Source organism: Caretta caretta, chromosome 1 (assembly GCF_965140235.1).
Source record: "Caretta caretta isolate rCarCar2 chromosome 1, rCarCar1.hap1, whole genome shotgun sequence".
Classification (NCBI taxonomy): domain Eukaryota; kingdom Metazoa; phylum Chordata; order Testudines; family Cheloniidae; genus Caretta; species Caretta caretta.
This window is the reverse complement of record NC_134206.1, coordinates 255,808,899-255,830,154: the sequence shown is the minus strand read 5'-3', so window position 1 is coordinate 255,830,154 and position 21,256 is coordinate 255,808,899. Positions and strand designations below refer to the sequence as shown.

The window sequence follows — 21,256 nt, the reverse complement described above, 5'->3', positions numbered from 1 at the left end:
TAGTAGATGGAAAATGGAAAGGGAAGTGTAATATTTTACCAGAAATCCCCTAAAACACTACACGAACAAAAGCAAACAAAACAAACCCCAAGCAAACACAGTATTGAGCCCAATCTTGCAGTTCTCACTCATACAAGTAGCTGTATAGTCCCATTGAAATCAGTGGGACTATTCATATGAATAAACGCAGCAGGATTGAGGTCAATATTATGTTATATAAACAGAAGTTTAACAGAGAAAGACACTACAGTAATGGACACAGCATAGGAACCAAATAGAAGAGAACGTAAAATTAAGGAGGTAAGTGAGCCTGTACATGGCATACTACACAAGGTTTGCACACTGCTACAGGAAATATAGTGATGATTCGGAGAGGTCAGGAAAGAATGGCTAAAATACTAAAAATCTTGAAAAATACGACTTACAAGGAATGGTTAAGAGAGCTAAACATATAGGGTTATATTTTCAAGAGTGCTTTTAAGGGTAATGACATGTGAAATTGTGTGTTCATAGAAATAGAAGTCTTTCCCTAAGTGTGACTGAAATGCCAATGCAAACAGGACCAAACAGCCCAACTGCATGGTCAATTTATGGCTCTTCCCCCCAGAAGTATTTATAGCCTTGCAAACTGCACAGGACACAGATGTTAGCTGTTTGGCAGGACATCCTACTGTAAGGCAAGGTCAGTCTGTTGCAACGAACCAGCCACCTCCAAACAAATCCACAGCTGCCTTTTGTTCCTGCCCATCTGCTTCTGGGGCTGTCGAGACCATGGGAGCAGGCTCAGGGATGGAGTAACCTCCCTGTGTTGTTCTAGCATGGAGAAGTGACAAGTTCCTATGATTTTTCTTTTAATTAAACGAAAATCCTTTCATTTGTCTGAGGGTTGGTGGATCTCCCATGCCACCACTCATGAATGAAAACGAGGGTGTGGGGGTCTCTTGCCTTAAGTCACCAGCCACGATGTAAAAGCCTGACTGCTGTTTTACAGTGGCACTGTGGATTTGGGAGGAGCTGGGAATCTTTGGCTGACCAGCAGATTACTTCTCGTTTCCCTTGCTGATAGCTCTGTAATGGTTGCAATTCTGCAGCCCACATGACACCTTTAGAATTTCTTCCTTGGCTGGCTGAATACTGGCTAGTCAGGGAAGGACTGGTCACGTGTGTTAGGACATCACTTCTTGTACAACAACTACGTCAGACAAATTCTAAGAGTCTAGTCCTTGGAAGGAAGCAGGCTCAGGAGGCTGCCTAATGACAAAGACTACTCCCTCTGAATAAAATGCCACCTCCATACCTATAGTGTAAGCGGTGGTAATCACCAATTTTCTATGGGTCAGCAGCCTCAAAGGATGTCCAGGCTGCTTGGAGCCCCCAATCTACGTTCACACCTAGCACCAGATTTTCCACAAATTTACACATATTGATCAATGCCCTCTTGCTCAACAGGAATAGCTCAGTGGTTTGAGCATTGGCCTGCTAAACCCAGGGTTCTGAGTTCAATTCTTGAGGGGGCAATTTAGGGATCTGGGGCAAAAATTGGAGATTGGTCCTGCTTTGAGCAGGGGGTTGGACTAGATGACCTCCTGAGGTCCCTTCCAACCCTGATATTCTAGGATATGAACTTCCTCTTATTTGTGCTCTAAATTGCACTGAATCAACATGTTCCAACACTTCCTTTCCCTCTCTTGGGTCAAACAAACAATGGCCACTGTAAAGAAGGAGAAAATTAGGAGCAGGTGAAACCTTGTATTTTAAAAGCTCCAGAGACTATATTATTCAACTTAAATGCACTATGACATATTTCTCTCCAAATCCCTTTTTAATTCTTCACAGATATTTCTTCTACAGTGGTCACCATCAAAATCATTACAATGTTGTCATTCCAAGTAATTAACATTGTTGTGGCTTTGTATTGCAAGTACCATGGTAACATTAATTACTTGCAAGTGGCCACTGCCAAGGGTTTTTTTTTTTTTTGTCATCATGGTAGTTTGTCATCCTCTGGACTATTCAAACTTCTGAAAGGGTTCAAAAGCTAACAGTCTGTCTGTATAATGTGCCCTTATTTGCAGGGTAAATTCTTTCTCTTGTCTGTTTTTTCCAAATTCAGATATAAGCAGGGTCTGAAGAGTTCTCCTCTGACAGCTAGCTGGGAGGGGGCCAAGACTTCAGGAGCAAACTTTATTTATATGAACACACGTACTCTGGGAAGGTATCCAGCAGACAGGAGCTGTGTTGCTCAAAAGTGATCAACTTTGGCTGGTGTTGGGTTACAAAACACTAAAATGAGCTCGAGTGCCGATGAGAAGCGAAATCGGAAAGTAACTGAAATACTTCTCTGATGGTTTATATCTACTAAGGGACAACCTATCCCAAATGCTCACCCATTCCTATATTTACTTTCTACAACCAACTCTCTGTATAACTTTTCATGAGTAATGTACCCGACTAATCTGATTCTAATATCTTAACTGTATCGTTAAATTTATTCACCTAAATGTGAGTTATTGCAGATTATGTACTATATGTACTTTTTGATGTTTAAACCAGATTTTGTACTTTTGCACTAATGTAATCTAAGCACTACACCCAGATGTACAGATACTCTTTCATTAACCTGTGTATTATATAATTTTAACATTAGCTTTAATAAAAATTTTAAATCCGAATGCAGGGGTAGTGAAATGTTGTTATCTTTATTGCATGAGTAAAGGGGAGAAGAACTGTGCTGAGCCTGTCCTGATTAAAGGGTCACGCTCAGTTGAAAGGAACTCGCTAAGGCTGGGGCTCAAATGCCAGACTGCTGTGAAATTAAAAGGGGTGGGGACAGGTGTCCCAGACAGGATGTGTTGATTCTCCCTAATGGTCCCCAGTCTGGTTTAACTTGTTCCTCCCAGCTATTCAAAGGTAGAGCTAAATAGGCTTCATTAGGAGCCTTTTTTTACTTTAAGTACTCAATAAGAGCTGAAATCACTTGTGGTGTGGCACTGTTTCTGCCCTGCCTGCTGAGAGCTAAAAAAATCACCAAGAGACTGACTTACAGAGGTCACAGCAGAGAGACAGGTGGCAGCAGAAGGTGACTGATGGGCAGCCGGTGGGGAATGGCTGGCAAAAGTGGTGAGCAGTCGGCTGGCGGGAGCGGCTGGCGGGGCGGCCAGGCAGCGAGGAACAGCGGCTGGCGGGGCGGTCAGGCCAGAGCAAGTGCTCAGATGATGGAGCAAGCCAGGTGTCTTCTTCCCCGGGTGGGAGGTGAACTCACACAGATGCGCCTCTGAACCCTGGGTCCTCTCTGACCAAGGACAACCACAGCGAGTGGGGTATGGTGAGGGAGCAGAGGGGGGCACTGTAAAGGAACTTTTGGTTGTAGAACTCAAGAACATGAGGTGGAAGGCACTGCCCCACGCACTCTGGGGTGGGTGTCCTGCTCACAGTTTTGTTTATGAATCCTGCTTGTGGCATTTTCCCTAAGTAATGTTGGGTGACTTCTCCCCTTTCATTAAAAGTTCCTTTTCTACACAGACTCTGTGCTTGAGAGTGGGTAAGTATTGCCTCTCAGAAGCGCCCAGGGTGGTGTGTAATTTTCCCAGGTTACTGGGTGGGGGCTTGACTCAGTTCTGTGTTGTATTGTTGAAAAGGAACTCCTAGATATTAAACCCGGCCCTGGTTGCTGCTGGCTCCACCTGGCAGAAAGGTTACACATATTATGAAAGCATAACTGTCAGATTTAATATTGGCAGCTAAGACTCGAAAATTGTTTTCATATTTACTTGGAGTGTGTGATTTAGAGAGAGCTTGGCTGTCTCTCTAAAAATAAGTTATTTGTTGTCTGAATAAGTTTGGGTTAATGGATAACGCATGGGCAAGGTGCTTCTATTTTAACAGTGTTAGGTACAGCTTATGTTACTTTATATTGTAGAGGTTTTTTAATTACTTGGTTTTGGGTTCATCATCACAGTTAGTTGTGGGCTGTTGTGGTCAACTTTTTAAACTTTGTAATGCTTTGGAAATGTAAAAAACCCATTGAAAACGTATTCTAAATATGTTCTCACTTTATATATGTAATTTTTTTTCAAGCAACAACTGATTTGTAAGAAATGGAGAGCAGAACATTATGTTGCTGTCAATTGAAGTCAATAATGTTGCATCGATGTAACTAAGGCCAGAAACTTCTATCTAGGCTTTTTCTCCCCCCCATGATCATCATCATGATATCTGAGCACCTAAAACCTTACTGCCCAAACTGAGACGTAAGCCTCAAACCCTTCTCCATCAATTAAGTTATCTGGGTGTTTTGGCTCTTTGAGACTGCTCACCATGCCCTTTGTCTAAAATGCAAAAAGAAGGTAATGAGTCTGTAGATGTTGTTTGCTTGACTATAACTTAGTAAAGTTGTGGTAGATTCCACAATTATTTGCATCTTAATATTTTAATTCATTATAATGGTTCATTTGGAAAGTTTATCCTCTTTGGGGCAAAAACCATCTTTCTTGTTCTCTGTTTGTACAGCACCTAGCTCACTGGGGGCCCGGTCCATGACTGGGGTTCATAGATGCTATCACAAAAGAAATAATACTAATAATTAACATGATTTAACTTTGTGACCATTCCTTTTCTCAGGTGTTTTCTGAGTGGAAATATTATATTGATAACGGTAAGGAGAGCACAATCTAAATGCTATCCAGAAACTATAGTGTTTTCACTAACAGGAATGGCAAAATTAGTCCAATTACAACCACTTTGTGAAGACTAAGTTTAATTATTGCCAAAGGTGGAGGAGGGGTCTCTTTTTTAAATTTGAAAATAAAAATCTTTTAAATTATTTTAATCAGGATCCATATTAAACAATGAAATAAAAACATTCCGGATATATGTCAATATACATGTCATTCTTGTCAAGGAGACAATGAGGATAAATGGGTTACAGATACTGACAAACCTATTAAAGATGTGCTGAAACTACAAAATTTGGATCCAGATTCAAATGTCAAATTACGGTACTTTTAATATTCTAGCCTCTTTATAAAGGCAGCAGCCATTTGTAAAATTTGGATAAGGCTTCTGATTTTGAATAATCCCCAAGTTTATGGGCAGGAGTTTGTTTCTGGCTCATCTCTAATAAGAATAATTAATTCAAACCCCTCATAACCACTATAATACTGTACAATTTGTTGTCTGTATTGTAACAACTATTTCATTGCAGAACTCAAGTATATGAAATATTACATCAAGTAAAATCAAAGTGTGTTCTGGCCCCACACTGAAAAAGGCCTAGACTTAAATAATTCCTTAGTATTATTGGCCTCAGATATCAAGTAGGCAAAATAGGTTGAGATTCACATCAGGAAACCTGCATGCTGCCTTTTAAGTATTCACATTCCCTTCATCTTCTGGCATAATCTGCACCAAGGGACTGCTGGATTTTGTCACAGAGTTTGTTTGCAGCCACATACTGGGTTGGCATTTTTGTGCCTAATTATTGCAGGAGCCACCGCTGGTGTTAAAGGATTAGTCAAAATTTGTAGGAAGAACAAGGACACTCAAGGAGAGAGACATATAAACAAACTACCCCTATTTAAGGGGAACTGTTCCTAATCAGATAGAAAAATATCTTATTTTGTCCCTCCAAAGAGCTCCCCCTGCCCAATGTATAGTACAACAGTAAAACCAGTGGCAATATTTTTCTCCCCCCCAGTCTCTATTTATTCCAGTCTATTCAGATTCTTATGCTGCACCATCACCATGGGATCTGAGTGGCTTCCAGAATTAGAAAATTAAATAAGGAGACTAATGTCTATCAAATGCAGTTGCTTTTCATTCACCTCCAGGGGGAAATTGTGTGTGTGTGCATGTGTGTATGTGGGGTGTGGAGTAAATGAACATGCTACACTATGTTAGAGAGGCAAGGCAGGGGAGGTAATATCTTTTACCGGATTAACTTCTGTTGGTGAGAGAGCCAAGCTATGCTATATGTTGTTTTTAAGCCAGATCAAAGCAGCACTCCTTGCATTTGGACTGGTATATAGGTTTATGCTGGTGCTTATTTCCCACAAGAGAGAGTTCATAGTGTGGGACTAGCCCCAAAGAAGGCCCTCATGTCTTGTGTCCAGATGAGCTTGAACCCTGAGGTAGACAATCCTATTGTTCCTGAGGAATAGAGCCATCAATGACAGTGACGGTCCCAGAGGGCAAGACAGTCTCTTAGGTATTCTGGGCCTAGGCCACTTTGAAAATAAGGACTGAGATATTTAAACTTAATTCTTTATTATGGGTGGGACAGTGTAGTGAGTCAGCAGAGCACAGAGGTGAGGTGCTCTTGGTAATCTGTGGTGCCGATGAGGTATGTGGTTGCCTTCTGCACCAGTTGCAGTCTTCTCAGGGTTGCCAGATAGGAGGTGATACACCATTTTCATGGTCAGTTCATCACCAGCAAAGTTGGGACCTGATTTCCCAGCTGGTCATAGATTGTAGATGTTTTGTGTGGCTGTTGCTAAAAGCAAGCATAGTGCCAGCAAGAAATCCAGACAAACTCCGAATGACTGACTGTCTCGATTATCTGTGAGTTTGCATCCTCAATTGGCGGAGGCTGTACCATGGTGACCAATTCTCTAAATCATTTCCCTTTGCTCAGAGGTATAATTTCTGTCTTGCTAGGACTCAGCTTTTGCCAACTCTTCCACGTGTGTATGCTGATCTCAGCCCCATGTTGGGATGACTGAATCATCCTGGAGTTATCATCCATGGCTAAAGTAGATTAAAACAGGAGGGAGAACTCTCACCACACCCATCCAGGAAAAGAAGCAGTTATTGGGAAGTACTGCTCCCTCAAGCCAGGGAGAGGAGAGATAGTTGAGCTACTGAGCACTCCCCACTGCTTTTACCCTCAGTTACCACAAACTGCAAACAGCAGAGATGTGTTATCAGTTTATTGTTGACACTTGAGCTCAAGAAGTTTCATCTTTTCTCCCAGTGGCTGCACATAAATATTGAATAGGACCAAGGAGAGACCTGAGCTCTGAGAACTCCACACGTGAGAGGTCTGAAGGCAGAAGTGTCATTTCCCATCACTACACTCAAGAAAAGATTTCAACTACTTCCGAGTATTTCTATTGACCCCTGCCACGTGTCTCAAGTGGAATGGCTCTGGCTGTGTCCTGTGACTGACTATATTGAATGCCAGGATCCAGGAGTATGAGAATAGACCCTGGTCTTTTGGCTAGGGCTAATAAGAGCTCAGCCATCAGCACTATTATCACTGTATCTGTTCCAAATCGCTGGAGCTTTACAGCTTTCAGATGTTAGCAGGTAGGAATGGGGCAAAGGGTACAGACAAGTAAAGAACTTTGGAGCAGCCCCATACATCACTGCAGCCACATATAAATGCTTCGACTTATGGGAACTATTGCTGAAGGATTTAGATACTATGGGGCCACATTTTGCATTAATTTACACACGGCTGATGTGTATGATGCACTGGACATGACACACATTCAGCAGTCCCACAGTGCATTTCCCCTAGCCCTGCCTGGAGGATGTCATACACCCAGCAAAGCCACAATCACAGCAAGCCTGCAGAGGAACAGCAGGGCTCCCCTGAAATTCACCCCCTCCACCACCTGGCACTGCTATGGTGCTGTCACTGAGGGTAGAGAAACTGTTGCTTTACCTCCACACTCAACACCCTGCTGCTGGTTTCAAGACAGCGCTGTGGGCCGCTGGGAGACGAAGGCGCTGATGGCTAGACCAAGTCCTTGCTGCAGGGTGAGGAGAGGAAGAGGCTGGAGGAGCCTGGGGCAGAATAAGGTAGGCTACCCCACATTCCCTCATCCAACCTGCTCTATGTCACCCCGCCCCACAACAACCTCCCTCCTTCAGGCTGCCCCTGACTCCTTCCAACACTCTGGTGTCCACCATCTCCCTGGCTCCCTTTATCCCCTCCCCAGCTACCCTTGGCTCCTCTCCCCCTTCCGCCCCTCTGTAGGATAGGAGAGATTGGATCTACCCCCGCACACAGAACACCTCAACTGCACAGGCAGAGAAATGTCTCACATGGAGCCTCACGACTTGGGCAGCTATGTTCACACCCGTACAGTCCCATGGACTTCAATGGGGTTCCACCAGAGCACTATGGGATAGCTGTCCAGAATGCTGCATGCTTACTCTGCACAAAGTCCCTGATGCGTAGACAGCAGTATTGATCGGTACTGAACCTGAAAACAGCAGGCGGCCTGTATGCAATTACTGCATGCTATTTAATACATCCAAGTGAGTGTGCCAAAAAACTCAGTGCAAATTAACCAACCCCACTCCACCCCACCCTGTGTGTACACAAAGTTGAAGAGTGTAATCTGGTCCCATTTCTGTGTCTGGGCTGTCATTTTAGGAGGTGCATCACTTTAGCCACTGCCATATAAATAAAGATGTGATGTGCTTGCAATGTAAGTGCTATCATATTAATTACCACTAGAGGTCTTCCCCTCACTTAAAACTGGAAATGGCATCATGTGTTATTAAAATAAACCAAACCTCCCAAGGAACGTAAAAGTAAAAAGAAAACAAAATATCCTGAGCTTCGCCTAGCATGACAAAGATGTGCTCTTGAGAGGAAGAGAGCATTCTAGAGTCAGTGTCACCAACCCCAGGCATTCAACAATCATGAGTCAGTGCCCCAAAATCATGAAATTGGCTTGAAAATGATGAGATTTAAAATAAATAAATTGGATTCTTTGTATTTCCTTTCTGTTTTTTGAGCCTTTGGGAGTCACTTTTTCCAGCTTTACTCCACAACCATGATGGTTAGAAACTGAACATTTCTCAAAAATGAAATAATCTCATGACTCCTGGAACTGGGGCTTACAAAAACACACACCAAAGAAGACCCACTAAATATTGCAAGACTTGTGATAAAATCAAAGGAGTTAGCAAGACTGCAGAGCTATGAGCCCTTGAGATGGGGGGCCCCCTCTCTCATCTTCTTGAGATTATACCATGAGACAGCCAGTAATGTCCATGATGGGGCTCATTGGCTCTCATCTCACATGAGGAGCTGCACAATCTTGGCAGCTATGCTTGTTGGATAGGAGGCAGACAGTGAAGGTAGGTTCTCATCTGCCCTTGGGCGCAAAAACAATCACTGAGCAGTTACACAGGAGCAGTCTGCCCTAGTTGCAGTGTGTGACCTGTTTCCAAAGGCAGCTGTAAATAAAGCACATTACAATAATCTTAATTAAGCATCATCCATTAGGCATGGATCACTGTGGCGAGGTCTGCCTCCAGGAGAAAAAGTCACCTATATTGAATATTTCAGAGGTGAGAGAAGCCACTCCTGACCATTGTCAAACCATGTTCAGCTCCTGCTCAGAAATGACTCCTATTTTCAGAACTTTGTTGACCTGGCTGGAGCCTGTCCCACCACTAAACACTACTTAATTCCAAAAAAAGAACAGGAGTACTTGTGGCACCTTAGAGACTAACAAATTTATTAGAGCATAAGCTTTCGTGGGCTACAGCCCACTTCATCGGATGCACAGAATGGATGTATTTAAGGAACCATCTCTTGAGGCAACTGATTTTGCTAATTACTGCCTCCTGTCTAATCTCTCTTTGCTGAGCAAGCTAATAGGGAAGTTCACAAAGATTTGTTTCCAATTCCAACTAGTGTTCTGGAGCCCTCTCAGTCAGGATTCATACCAGGACACGGAACAGAGGGAGCACTGGTGGCACTGATGGACAAGGCCATATATCTGTACTTGTATCATTTGGCCACTGCGCAGCATTTGATGTGGCTGAACACGAATCCTGCATGGGGGCCCCACCTCAGAAACATGGAAGGGACTAGTTCGACTGCACCAAGATAAGGAACAAATGAAGCCAAGATCTCTCTGTGCTGGGTGAGACATTAACCCGCAGAGGAAGGCAAGCAAAGATACCACAGCTCATCTTTCCCTTGTAGGGGGAAGCAGCTTTATTTTATGACTGCAACTCTAGGGCAACCCTGCAAGTAGAGGGTCACCAGACTTCTGAATTAGTGTATCTGCTAGCCCCAAAGAAGATCATAATGTGGGCTAAGGCAGCCCGCTCTGGGATCCCCATTGGAACTGGGTTGCAGAAGGCTTGTGCTACCATGCTCCAGCTCCATGTGAACATATTGCTACCAGGAGCCTGAAACCTGAGATCACAGTGGTTCTCAGCTCCCTGGGGGTATTCAGAGGTCTTCCAGGGGATACATCAACTCATCTAGATATTTGCCAAGTTTTACAACAGGCTACATAAAAAGCACTAGCCAAGTCAGTACAAACTGAAATTTCATCCAGACAATGACTGGTTTATACTGCTCTATATACGATACAGTACACTGAAGTGTAAGTACAATATTTATATTCCCATCGATTTATTTTACAGTTATATGGTAAAAATAAGAAAGTGAGCCATTTTTCAGTAGTAGTGGCTGTGACACATTTGTATTTTTATGTCTGATTTTGTAAGCAAGTAGTTTTTAAGTGAGGTGAAACTTGGGGGTACGCAAGACAAATCAGACTCCTGAAAGGGGTACAGTAGTCTGGAAAGGTTGAGAGCCACTGAGCTAGCAGAACCAAAGGAGTGAATCTGGCCCCAAAATAGGGAGAAAATATCAAGATAGAATTGCCTTAGCAGGAAAAGGTAGGGATATGGATCTTGATATCACCAGAATATTGATTCTTCAGAACATGTTATCATATTAACGCTCTGACTGGCTTCACATACGCGTTGGAAAATGACAAAACTGACCCCTTCAGGTCTCCATATGGGAAGCTGCAGATGATACTTGATGCAGATATGACACTTGCCATCACTGTGTATGAGATAAATAAACCCGTATACCACATTATCCTTTAACTCTCAGCAGAGTAGGTCCTCAGGCTGCTTACCACGCTCTGACTCAGATCATCTGCCCATATCTTTTCCCAGATGGGAGAGTAGGTCAGCAGAATTGCTCTCCTCAATATGTCCTGACTGCTTTTCCATCCACTTTTTTCTACTCCTCTTGTTGGGGCAGGAGAAAAAATGGTTTTGAACCCAGTATTAAAGATTGGGAGTGTGATTTGTTGAGTGGCAACTGGACAGGCCACGAGGTGAGGACGGAAAACAGATTTGCAAGTGGGGACCTCTGAAAATGCTGAAGGAAGGAATCAGATGGTGCTGGAGATACTGGAATTTGGGTTAGTGAAGGAGACCATTACACTGGGGGATGGGATAATATTTACCAGCAATTCTTATTTGCTGAAACAGACCATAACTTTCCCCCTATGTCCCACAGAGCAGAAGGATTTCCCTTGACCATCAAGGTTATAGTTTCAGCTGCAGATGCATCTCCTAGCTACAGGCAGGCAGTCATCTTACTCACTCTTGACAGATTTCATTCCTCCTTTTTGGCTCCCCTGCTCTGTGCAGAAGAGCACAGCAGACAGAGAAGGGGCACTAGAAGGGAGACAGAGGGAGGAGGAAGGAAGGGAAATTTTGGGAGGAAGGAGAGAAAGAAGGCTGAGATGATTTACAAAACCACGTACTAGGTGCCTGACCATAGGTGTGTCTTATTGAGCTGGGAAGTGTCACAAAAATATGGTAGGAGATCTCTTTGCTGGAGGTTCAGATAGGACACTGAACAGTCGATTTTTTATCTGAACAGATCCTAAACTCCAAGTCTTTTGAGATTCTTCCAAACTTCTTTTCTATAATACGTATTGCAGTGTGGAAGCAGATTTTGTCTTACCTTTTTTAACAATAGGCCATGAATCAACATAGAGGAATAATGCAATGTCACAATGGTAGACACAGGACAGAGAATGTAGCATACGGTGTATTATTTAGTTTTGGTTCTTTTTGTTTTATTTGGGGAGGAAGGGGGGTCTTTTTGTTTTTTCCCTTCTAGACCAGTAAGAGAAAAGATCCTTAAGAAAAAACGGATAACATTTTCAGGCTTAAGGCTCCCAGTAGTTAGGCTATTTTTTATACAAAATAATCTAAAATATATCAGACTACATGCAAAATCCTCCAGCTGTCCTCAGTCCCTCAGTTTATTTGAAGAATTGCCCCTTGAAAATATTTCAAAGCCATGGCAACTATAGAATTGATGCTTGATGAGGACTGGGGAGATGCAAAGCTGTTGCTGCTCACTGGGGAGAAATGAGAGGCTGGTACATGGACTGGGTGGAAATGAGGAGTGCTGAGGGCCTGTACTGAGCACAAACAAAACATTACAAGTAGCAAGATTTCAAATTAATGTCATGATGCTTTGCCTGGATATTTTTCCAACAAGCAGCAGCCTTTCCTTTGATCTCAATATTATAGACACACAGTGCCTGATTCTCAGTTACACCAAGCACACTCTACACCAGTGTGGCAGTCTGAAGGGCCTTTAAATGTCACAGTAACACTCACTTGAAGGCCCCCTTACACTGGCAGAACAGTATACAGTGACCTTAGTTTTGGGAAACGGGAATGGAAATCAAGCCCATATAGTCAAGTGAAGTACACAACAGCAAATCCAGGGCAAGTCCCAGCTCTTTTCTCAGAACTAACCTTTCACTTCTACCCTCATTAATTCTTGATCGTACTTTCCATTCTCATTCCAGACTGTAAGACAGCTGAAAAGTGGCTATAGTTTATTTTTCTTTATAAACTGAATTCTGGATGGCTGCTTTAATTGATCACTGATTTCTTCTCAATAATCAGTCGATTATCTGGGACATAACTACAATTCACTCTAACATAACCTGATTTTGAAACTTTAACTTCTGTTAAAATGGCAAAATGGGTAAAAACAGTCAATGTTTTTCTATACACATGCTAACTACAGAAAAACTGTATATTCTTATCATATCAAAACATGATTTTTGTTCTTTCAAGGGGCTAGAATAAATAATATTGATTGACTTTTCTACAATTGTATCAACTAGTTCAATTGGAAAGGTTTTTTTAGTTGTGCCTTTTTAAAATTAAGAGCTTCATGAGTACTGACAGACCTCATAGACTTCAGCTGAAATCGTGAAATACTAAGTCCTACTGACAATCAGGCCCAGGATATTTACCTTCATATGAAACAGTTACAGTCAGTATTTGAAATATGAACCTCAAGATGTAGCTTTTAAATTCAACATATTCATTTAATAAAATATTCAACCAAGAAAGCATTATTCCAGTCTCAAAATAAAATATTATAATATCTAGTGAAAGAGTACTGGAAAACCAGAGTCAACAAAATACATCTGTTGTGATGCACGTTGTCAGACCTAATCACGTATGCAGGTTCCATGCTTCTGTGTGGCAGAAAAGCCCACCTGAATATCACCCGAGTATGAGTGACAGGGCTTCTGGAAAATATGAGCCTAGGTTTGAATTCACCAGACTCTAAGGTAGTGCCTGGCGACCGTGTGCTGCAGCTATAAAGCACCTGAGATGAATAATTCCGCTTGTGACACAGTCATAAGAGCTTTTCATACAGACATCTAAAGCAAAAATAACCCAGAATCAAGTATGCATTACGAAGCTGTTTTTATACATACATATATGAGTAAGAAAAGGCAGCGCATTAAAAACATATACTGAAAACATATACTTTAGGGCCACATTAGAAGGTCACATCTCACATATTTAAAAATAAGCATCCAATTATTCAGACCTGCAACATCTTTGAATTAAATTGATTTCAGGATCAAAAATGTAATTTTATTACAAAAACTGGTTTTATCTGTAAATGTGCTGTATAAACCACTATTGCAGAAAACAATAGAATATATACAATCCTATACGTTACATCTCAGTATTTTGTAACAGGAACACAGTGAAACAGACATAATTGACTGAAGACTTCAGTCTCTTATTATAAAGCAGAATGTAATGGTAAAAGACAAACCAAGATTTTATGAGCAGATTCAGAGCTTGATCCAGTTGTTAGGTATGCAGGCACATTACCACGCAGCCTGTGAAACTGGCTCGTACAGGCATGTGAACAAATACAGTAGCTGATTTTACAAGATACAGTGACGAGAAGGAGAATTCTGCACATCTGAGGACATAACAAAGCCCTTATTCTGCCTGTTAAATCACTGTCACTGTGAAAGAGCTACAGGTTTTTCAAATTATTATTTCTTTGCATGAACTTACTTTAACTGTCGAGGTTCACAGTCAACTCCAGGTAGTAAGAGCCTTGCTGCTTGCCGTACATCATCACTGTCCACAGAGAAACTGCGACGGTGCCCTGCATGAGCCAAAGCAACCCTTATCCATTCCATCAGGGGTGGCAGCACTATGAATGGCCTAGAAAGAGCAAAACAGGACAGCTAGTGCCATTAATCTTTTAACATCAAAATTAGAGAGTGATCAAACTAGCTCAGCAAACTCCAGGCAGGTCTAATCCATGCATCTGACTTGCACCATTTCCAGGAAAGGGTGGGGTGCGTTTTTTGCCCATGAAATGCAAATCACAGCTCATGAACTTCTTATCTTTATGGCCCTGTGTGGACCTCAAAGCAACCACTTACATTTGCCTGGGAATCCACATGCTTCATACTGAGTCTCAGGAAAAGCAAGCAGAACCCCACTCACAGGAACACACATGCGTGTCAGTCAGAGCTTCCTTCCCACCCTGCCACCAGCAGAGGGAGGGAGAGAGAGAACCCTTCCACCCAACCTAGTAGTCAAAGGAAGAGGAGAGAAGGTAGCTGATGTGTGACGAAGTTTCCAAATGCCGCATTATCTCAGATTGATGCAATGTCATAATCTCACCACATTATTATTTTGTGGCTCTCTGCAGCTCAATGATGACATGGCTTGTAAATTGTTGAAGGCTGAGTACCGCTGACCCTACTGTATTTTTGAGGTATCTGAGGGTTGCTTCATAGATCATATTTTTAAAAGTCTACTGCTGTTCAAATTAAAACTATTATAAATACAGGGCATGAAAATTGGGGGAAATTACCTGCTACTGTGTCATGTGTTTTTTAAAAAATCATATGCTCAAAACCCAGTTGCCGTTTGGCCAAAACCCCTTCCGTAACGTGTTGTTTTCATTCAGCTTTTCAATTTCTCATCACCTCTACTAAAGCTGCGTGCACATTACAGTCTAAATTGAGCCTAGCATCAGTGAGGACATGGATTTTCTTTTTACTATTATAAAACTATTATATAACAAGGCTGTGTTGTATGCTAGGAATAATTAACAGCTGGTGTCAAACACAGTAACCCCTCTGGTCCCCCCACCCCAGCCATGTTTGAACATGGTTTGAGCACTAGTGTAGACAGGGACAAAACATGTACAACTCCCGTTTCCAGAAAGTGTATTCAGCCTGCCATTCTACCAGGAGTTGACCGTGCTTTTATACCTAAACCTCTCTGAGGAAGACTCAGGAAGTTTAGTAACAGCAAAGGTCAGGTTTATTCCCCTCAGTCTTTCACAGAGCTGACATTCTTCCATTCCTTCTCCTCCTTTCCTTCTACCTCCCCTGGTGCCTCCTGGGAATTGTAGTTCCTGGACTCAAAGCTACAGAAACTACCTAGCAACAAACTTACAAATTGGGTTAGCTATCTGCACCTAGCTACATACAACACACCCTTCCCCTTTAGAATCACCATTGTAAGACTTTAAACAGTCACTTCCAACTGTTACTTGAGTCTGGTAATAGAGTCTTCCAATCTTTTAAGCAGTCTCCCTTGTCTCACACTTCTCCTAATACCTGGAGAGTCAAGAACGAGATTAGGCGATGGTGGAATTCCTACTGCTATATATTGTCAATCATCACTATCAGAGTCATCACAGCCTCAGAGTGGGCAACAGCCATGACAGAAGACAAGGTACTTCAGGACCTAAAGACTTAACATAGTCAATGGATGGCCCTACAAGACAAAGACACCAGCACACTTGCAACCATATAAATGTACATCATGTGAATTGTCCCTTGTAAAGGAATGGATTTTGAGAACTCACCATCTTGTGCCTACACTTCTGAGAGAACGATTGATTCACCTGGCACATGAAGGACATTTAGGGATGGGTCTAACCAAAACACAACTGTGACAAGACTTCTGGTGGCCAGGGACGGACAAGTAGGTCGAGGAACTAATCAAGAATTGCATGACTTCCTTTCTTCTTTCACTCTCCCCCTTTCATTTGGTGTTCTTTGTCCTTGCATACCCCTCTCCCTGTATTCCCTTTTCACAGCAGGGTTAAAAAAGCCCATTTGACTGAGTTAGGTGCCTACTGGGCAAATACTTTAAATTTTACATACACAACCTTACTCCATACCCACCTTGGGACACCTGATTTAATAGGACATTGAGCCCTTGGAACATTTTTTTCCCATTCACAGCTTTAAGTAGTATTATACCATTTATTCTTCTTCTGAAGACTTTTCTCTGTACGACTGTGACATTAATATTCTTTAAGGGAGAGATTTGCAAAAGTGCCTAATGGATTTAGGAGCCAAAGTGCCAGTAACTTTCAATGGGGCATGATGCTCCCAAATCCTTCAGACCCTTTTGAAAATCTCCTCCTAAATTATTCAGTCATTTGCTGACTTGACATTTTCATTTTTTTTTTTAAATAAATCTCTGTCACCCTCCAGATGAGAGACTATTTGTTTTTGCGGCCTTTGCATCCTTAAGATCTTGCCATTGAATCCTAGAGTAGCTGATGAGAAAAGAATGCATCCTCCCAGGCTTACATGAACCACCTAATTTGTAGTGACAGTAGTGGTGGTGGTCAGAGCTGGGAGAGTGCCTGTGTGACTACAACTGTTTGCTGCTTTAAAGAAAAGCTACTGGGAATATTGTAAAAACATTTGGCTGTATTACAAGTGTGCTGATTAGCATGTGTGCTTGTGGCTGAGCACAGAGAGGGGCTGTGGTTTGGCCTTTAAACCTCCCAGTCCAGGAAGTTAACGAATGATAGATAGCTGAGGGAGCAAGGGGTTGGCCTAGGGGAGCTCAGTGACAGTTCACCTGATGTGCATAAAGTTGAAAAACACCAGAGATCTTGACATTTTGTTTAAATCTAGTCTAAACAGACCAGGTAACAAGGTGGTAGATAAAGTTACCAAACAATGACTTAGGATCAGGGTAGGTGAGTACAGTATGGCCTGTGGAGCCAGCAAGCCTGTAGCAATTTAGTCAGTATAAAGAACTCCCAGTTTATTGCATCATAAATTAGGCACTCTGGGGTTCAAGCATTAGCCCCTCGAGGCTTGGATTGTTGAACAAGATTATCTACATGAGACAAAGATATACCTGGGGCTGAACAGGACATATAAGGCAGGCAGTAAGGCCTCTCATCAGCGGATCTGGATCCCCTATCAGAGTATCTGGCTCCCCTATTTGAATGAGGCAGGCAGTGTATCTTGGCTAAAGGAGGCAAAGGACCCCTCCAGATATGACTCACAGGGGTGTCACTTGGCCCCCTGCACACACACACAGACTTTTCATAGGTCTATGTGCTCCTGTAGTGAGGCTGAGTGGCCTCCCTTGGAACTGGAGCGTGAGGGACCACTATGCTCTCCCGGTGGAGCCAAACACACCCTGCCCCGCCCCCCTCACCAGAATCATAGAATCATAGAATATCAGGGTTGGAAGGGACCTCAGGAGGTCATCTAGTCCAACCCCCTGCTCAAAGCAGGACCAATCCCCAATTAAATCATCCCAGCCAGGGCTTTGTCAAGCCTGACCTTAAAAACTTCTAAGGAAGGAGATTCTACCACCTCCCTAGGTAACCCATTCCAGTGTTTCACCACCCTCCTAGTGAAAAAGTTTTTCCTAATATCCAACCTAAACCTCCCCCACTGCAACTTGAGACCATTACTCCTTGTCCTGTCCTCTTCTACCACTGAGAATAGTCTAGAACCATCCTCTCTGGAACCACCTCTCAGGTAGTTGAAAGCAGCTATCAAATCCCCCCTCTTTCTTCTCTTCTGCAGACTAAACAATCCCAGTTCCCTCAGCCTCTCCTCATAAATCATGTCTTCCAGACCCCTAATCATTTTTGTTGCCCTTCGCTGGACTCTCTCCAATTTATCCACATCCTTCTTGTAGTGTGGGGCCCAAAACTGGACACAGTACTCCAGATGAGGCCTCACCAATGTCGAATAGACGGGAACGATCACGTCCCTCGATCTGCTCGCTAAGCCCCTACTTATACATCCCAAAATGCCATTGGCCTTCTTGGCAACAAGGGCACACTGCTGACTCATATCCAGCTTCTCGTCCACTGTCACCCCTAGGTCCTTTTCCGCAGAACTGCTGCCTAGCCATTCGGTCCCTAGTCTGTAGCTGTGCATTGGGTTCTTCCGTCCTAAGTGCAGGACCCTGCACTTATCCTTATTGAGCCTCATCAGATTTCTTTTGGCCCAATCCTCCAATTTGTCTAGGTCCCTCTGTATCCTATCCCTGCCCTCCAGCGTATTTACCACTCCTCCTAGTTTAGTATCATCCGCAAATTTGCTGAGAGTGCAATTCACACCATCCTCCAGATCATTTATGAAGATATTGAACAAAACCGGCCCCAGGACCGACCCCTGGGCACTCCACTTGACACCGACAGCCCACTAGACATGGAGCCATTGATCACTACCCGTTGAGCCCGACAATCTAGCCAACTTTCTACCCACCTTATAGTGCATTCATCCAGCCCATACTTCTTTAACTTGCTGACAAGAATACTGTGGGAAACCATGTCAAAAGCTTTGCTAAAGTCAAGAAACAATACATCCACTGCTTTCCCTTCATCCACAGAACCAGTAATCTCATCATAGAAGGTGATTAGATTAGTCAGGCATGACCTTCCCTTGGTGAATCCATGCTGACTGTTCCTGATCACTTTCCTCTCATGTAAGTGCTTCAGGATTGATTCTTTGAGGACCTGCTCCATGATTTTTCCAGGGACTGAGGTGAGGCTGACTGGCCTGTAGTTCCCAGGATCCTCCTTCTTCCCTTTTTTAAAGATTGGCACTACATTAGCCTTTTTCCAGTCATCTGGGACTTCCCCCGTTCGCCACGAGTTTTCAAAGATAATGGCCAATGGCTCTGCAATCACAGCCGCCAATTCCTTTAGCACTCTCGGATGCAACTTGTCCGGCCCCATGGACTTGTGCACGTCCAGCTTTTCTAAATAGTCCCTAACCACCTCTTTCTCCACAGAGGGCTGGCCATCTACTCCCCATGCTGTGATGCCCAGCGCAGCAGTCTGGGAGCTGACCTTGTTCGTGAAGACAGAGGCAAAAAAAGCATTGAGTACATTAGCTTTTTCCACATCCTCTGTCACTAGGTTGCCTCCCTCATTCATTAAGGGGCCCAGACTTTCCTTGGCTTTCTTCTTGTTGCCAACATACCTGAAGAAACCCTTCTTGTTACTCTTGACATCTCTTGCTAGCTGCAGCTCCAGGTGCGATTTGGCCCTCCTGATTTCATTCCTACATGCCCGAGCAATATTTTTATACTCTTCCCTGGTCATGTCCAACCTTCCACTTCTTGTAAGCTTCTTTTTTATGTTTAAGATCCGCTAGGATTTCACCGTTAAGCCAAGCTGGTCGCCTGCCATATTTACTATTCTTTCGACTCATCGGGATGGTTTGTCCCTGTAACCTCAACAGGGATTCCTTGAAATACAGCCAGCTCTCCTGGACTCCTTTCCCCTTCATGTTAGTCCCCCAGGGGATCCTACCCATCCGTTCCCTGAGGGAGTCGCAGTCTGCTTTCCTGAAGTCCAGGGTCCGTATCCTGCTGCTTACCTTTCTTCCCTGTGTCAGGATCCTGAACTCAACCAACTCATGGCCACTGCCTCTCAGATTCCCATCCACTTTTGCTTCCCCCACTAATTCTTCCCAGTTTGTGAGCAGCAGGTCAAGAAAAGCTCCCCCCCAGTTGGCTCCTCTAGCACTTGCACCAGGAAATTGTCCCCTACATTATCCAAAAACTTCCTGGATTGTCTATGCACCGCTGTATTGCTCTCCCAGCAGATATCAGGAAAATTAAAGTCACCCATGAGAACCAGGGCGTGCGATCTAGTAGCTTCTGCGAGTTGCCGGAAGAAAGCCTCATCCACCTCATCCCCCTGGTCTGGGGGTCTATAGCAGACTCCCACCACTACATCACTCTTGTTGCTCACACTTCTAAACTTAATCCAGAGACACTCAGGTTTTTCTGCAGTTTCGTACCAGAGCTCTGAGCAGTCATACTGCTCCCTTACATACAGTGCTACTCCCCCACCTTTTCTGCCCTGCCTGTCCTTCCTGAACAGTTTATAACCATCCATGACAGTACTCCAGTCATGTGAGTTATCCCACCAAGTCTCTGTTATTCCAATCACGTCATAATTCCTTGACATCACCAGGACCTCCAGTTCTCCCTGCTTGTTTCCAAGGCTTTGTGCATTCGTATATAAGCACTTGAGATAACCTGCTGATCGCCCCTCATTCTCAGTATGAGGCAACAGCCCTCCCCTCACAGACGTTCTTGCCTGTGCTTCTTCCCGGTATCCCGCTTTCCCACTTACCTCAGGGCTTTGGTCTCCTTCCCCCGGTGAACCTAGTTTAAAGCCCTCCTCACTAGGTTAGCCAGCCTGCTCGCAAAGATGCTCTTCCCTCTCTTCGTAACGTGGAGCCCGTCTCTGCCCAGCACTCCTCCTTCATGGAACACCATCCCATGGTCAAAGAATCCAAAGCCTTCTCTCCGACACCACCTGCATAGCCATTCGTTGACTTCCACGATTCGACGGTCCCTACCCAGGCCTTTTCCTTCCACGGGGAGGATGGACGAGAACACCACTTGTGCCTCAAACTCCTTTATCCTTCTTCCCAGAGCCACGTAGTCCGCAGTGATCCGCTCAAGGTCATTCTTGGCAGTATCATTGGTGCCCACGTGGAGAAGCAGGAAGGGGTAGCGATCCGAGGGCTTGATGAGTCTCGGCAGTCTCTCCGTCACATCGCGAAACTTAGCCCCTGGCAAGCAGCAGACTTCTTGGTTTTCCCGGTCAGGGCGGCAGATAGATGACTCAGTCCCCCGGAGGAGAGAGTCCCCGACCACCACCACCCGCCTCCTTCTCTTGGGAGTGGTGGTCGTGGAACCCGCAATCTCAGGACAGTGCATCTCATGCCTTCCAACCAGCGGAGTCTCCTGCTTTCTCCCCCCAGACATATCATCTGGTCCACTCTCCGCAATGGTACCTGTGGAGAGAACATGAAAGCGGTTAGTTACCTGTGTCTGCATTGCTGGAACCCGGACATTCCCCCTTCTT

The 21,256-nt window shown here is 43.8% G+C and overlaps 1 protein-coding gene across 2 annotated transcripts in view; it reads right to left on the bottom strand.

Moving 5' to 3' along the window:
* ABTB3 (ankyrin repeat and BTB domain containing 3) overlaps positions 1-21,256 on the bottom strand; it is a 293,163-nt gene that overhangs the window by 60,391 nt on the left and 211,516 nt on the right. For both annotated transcript variants that reach the window (XM_075123440.1, XM_048832361.2), the window contains exon 4: positions 14,143-14,295. In XM_075123440.1, the coding sequence (XP_074979541.1) occupies positions 14,143-14,295 (153 nt within the window). The remainder of the gene's footprint in view (positions 1-14,142; positions 14,296-21,256) is intronic.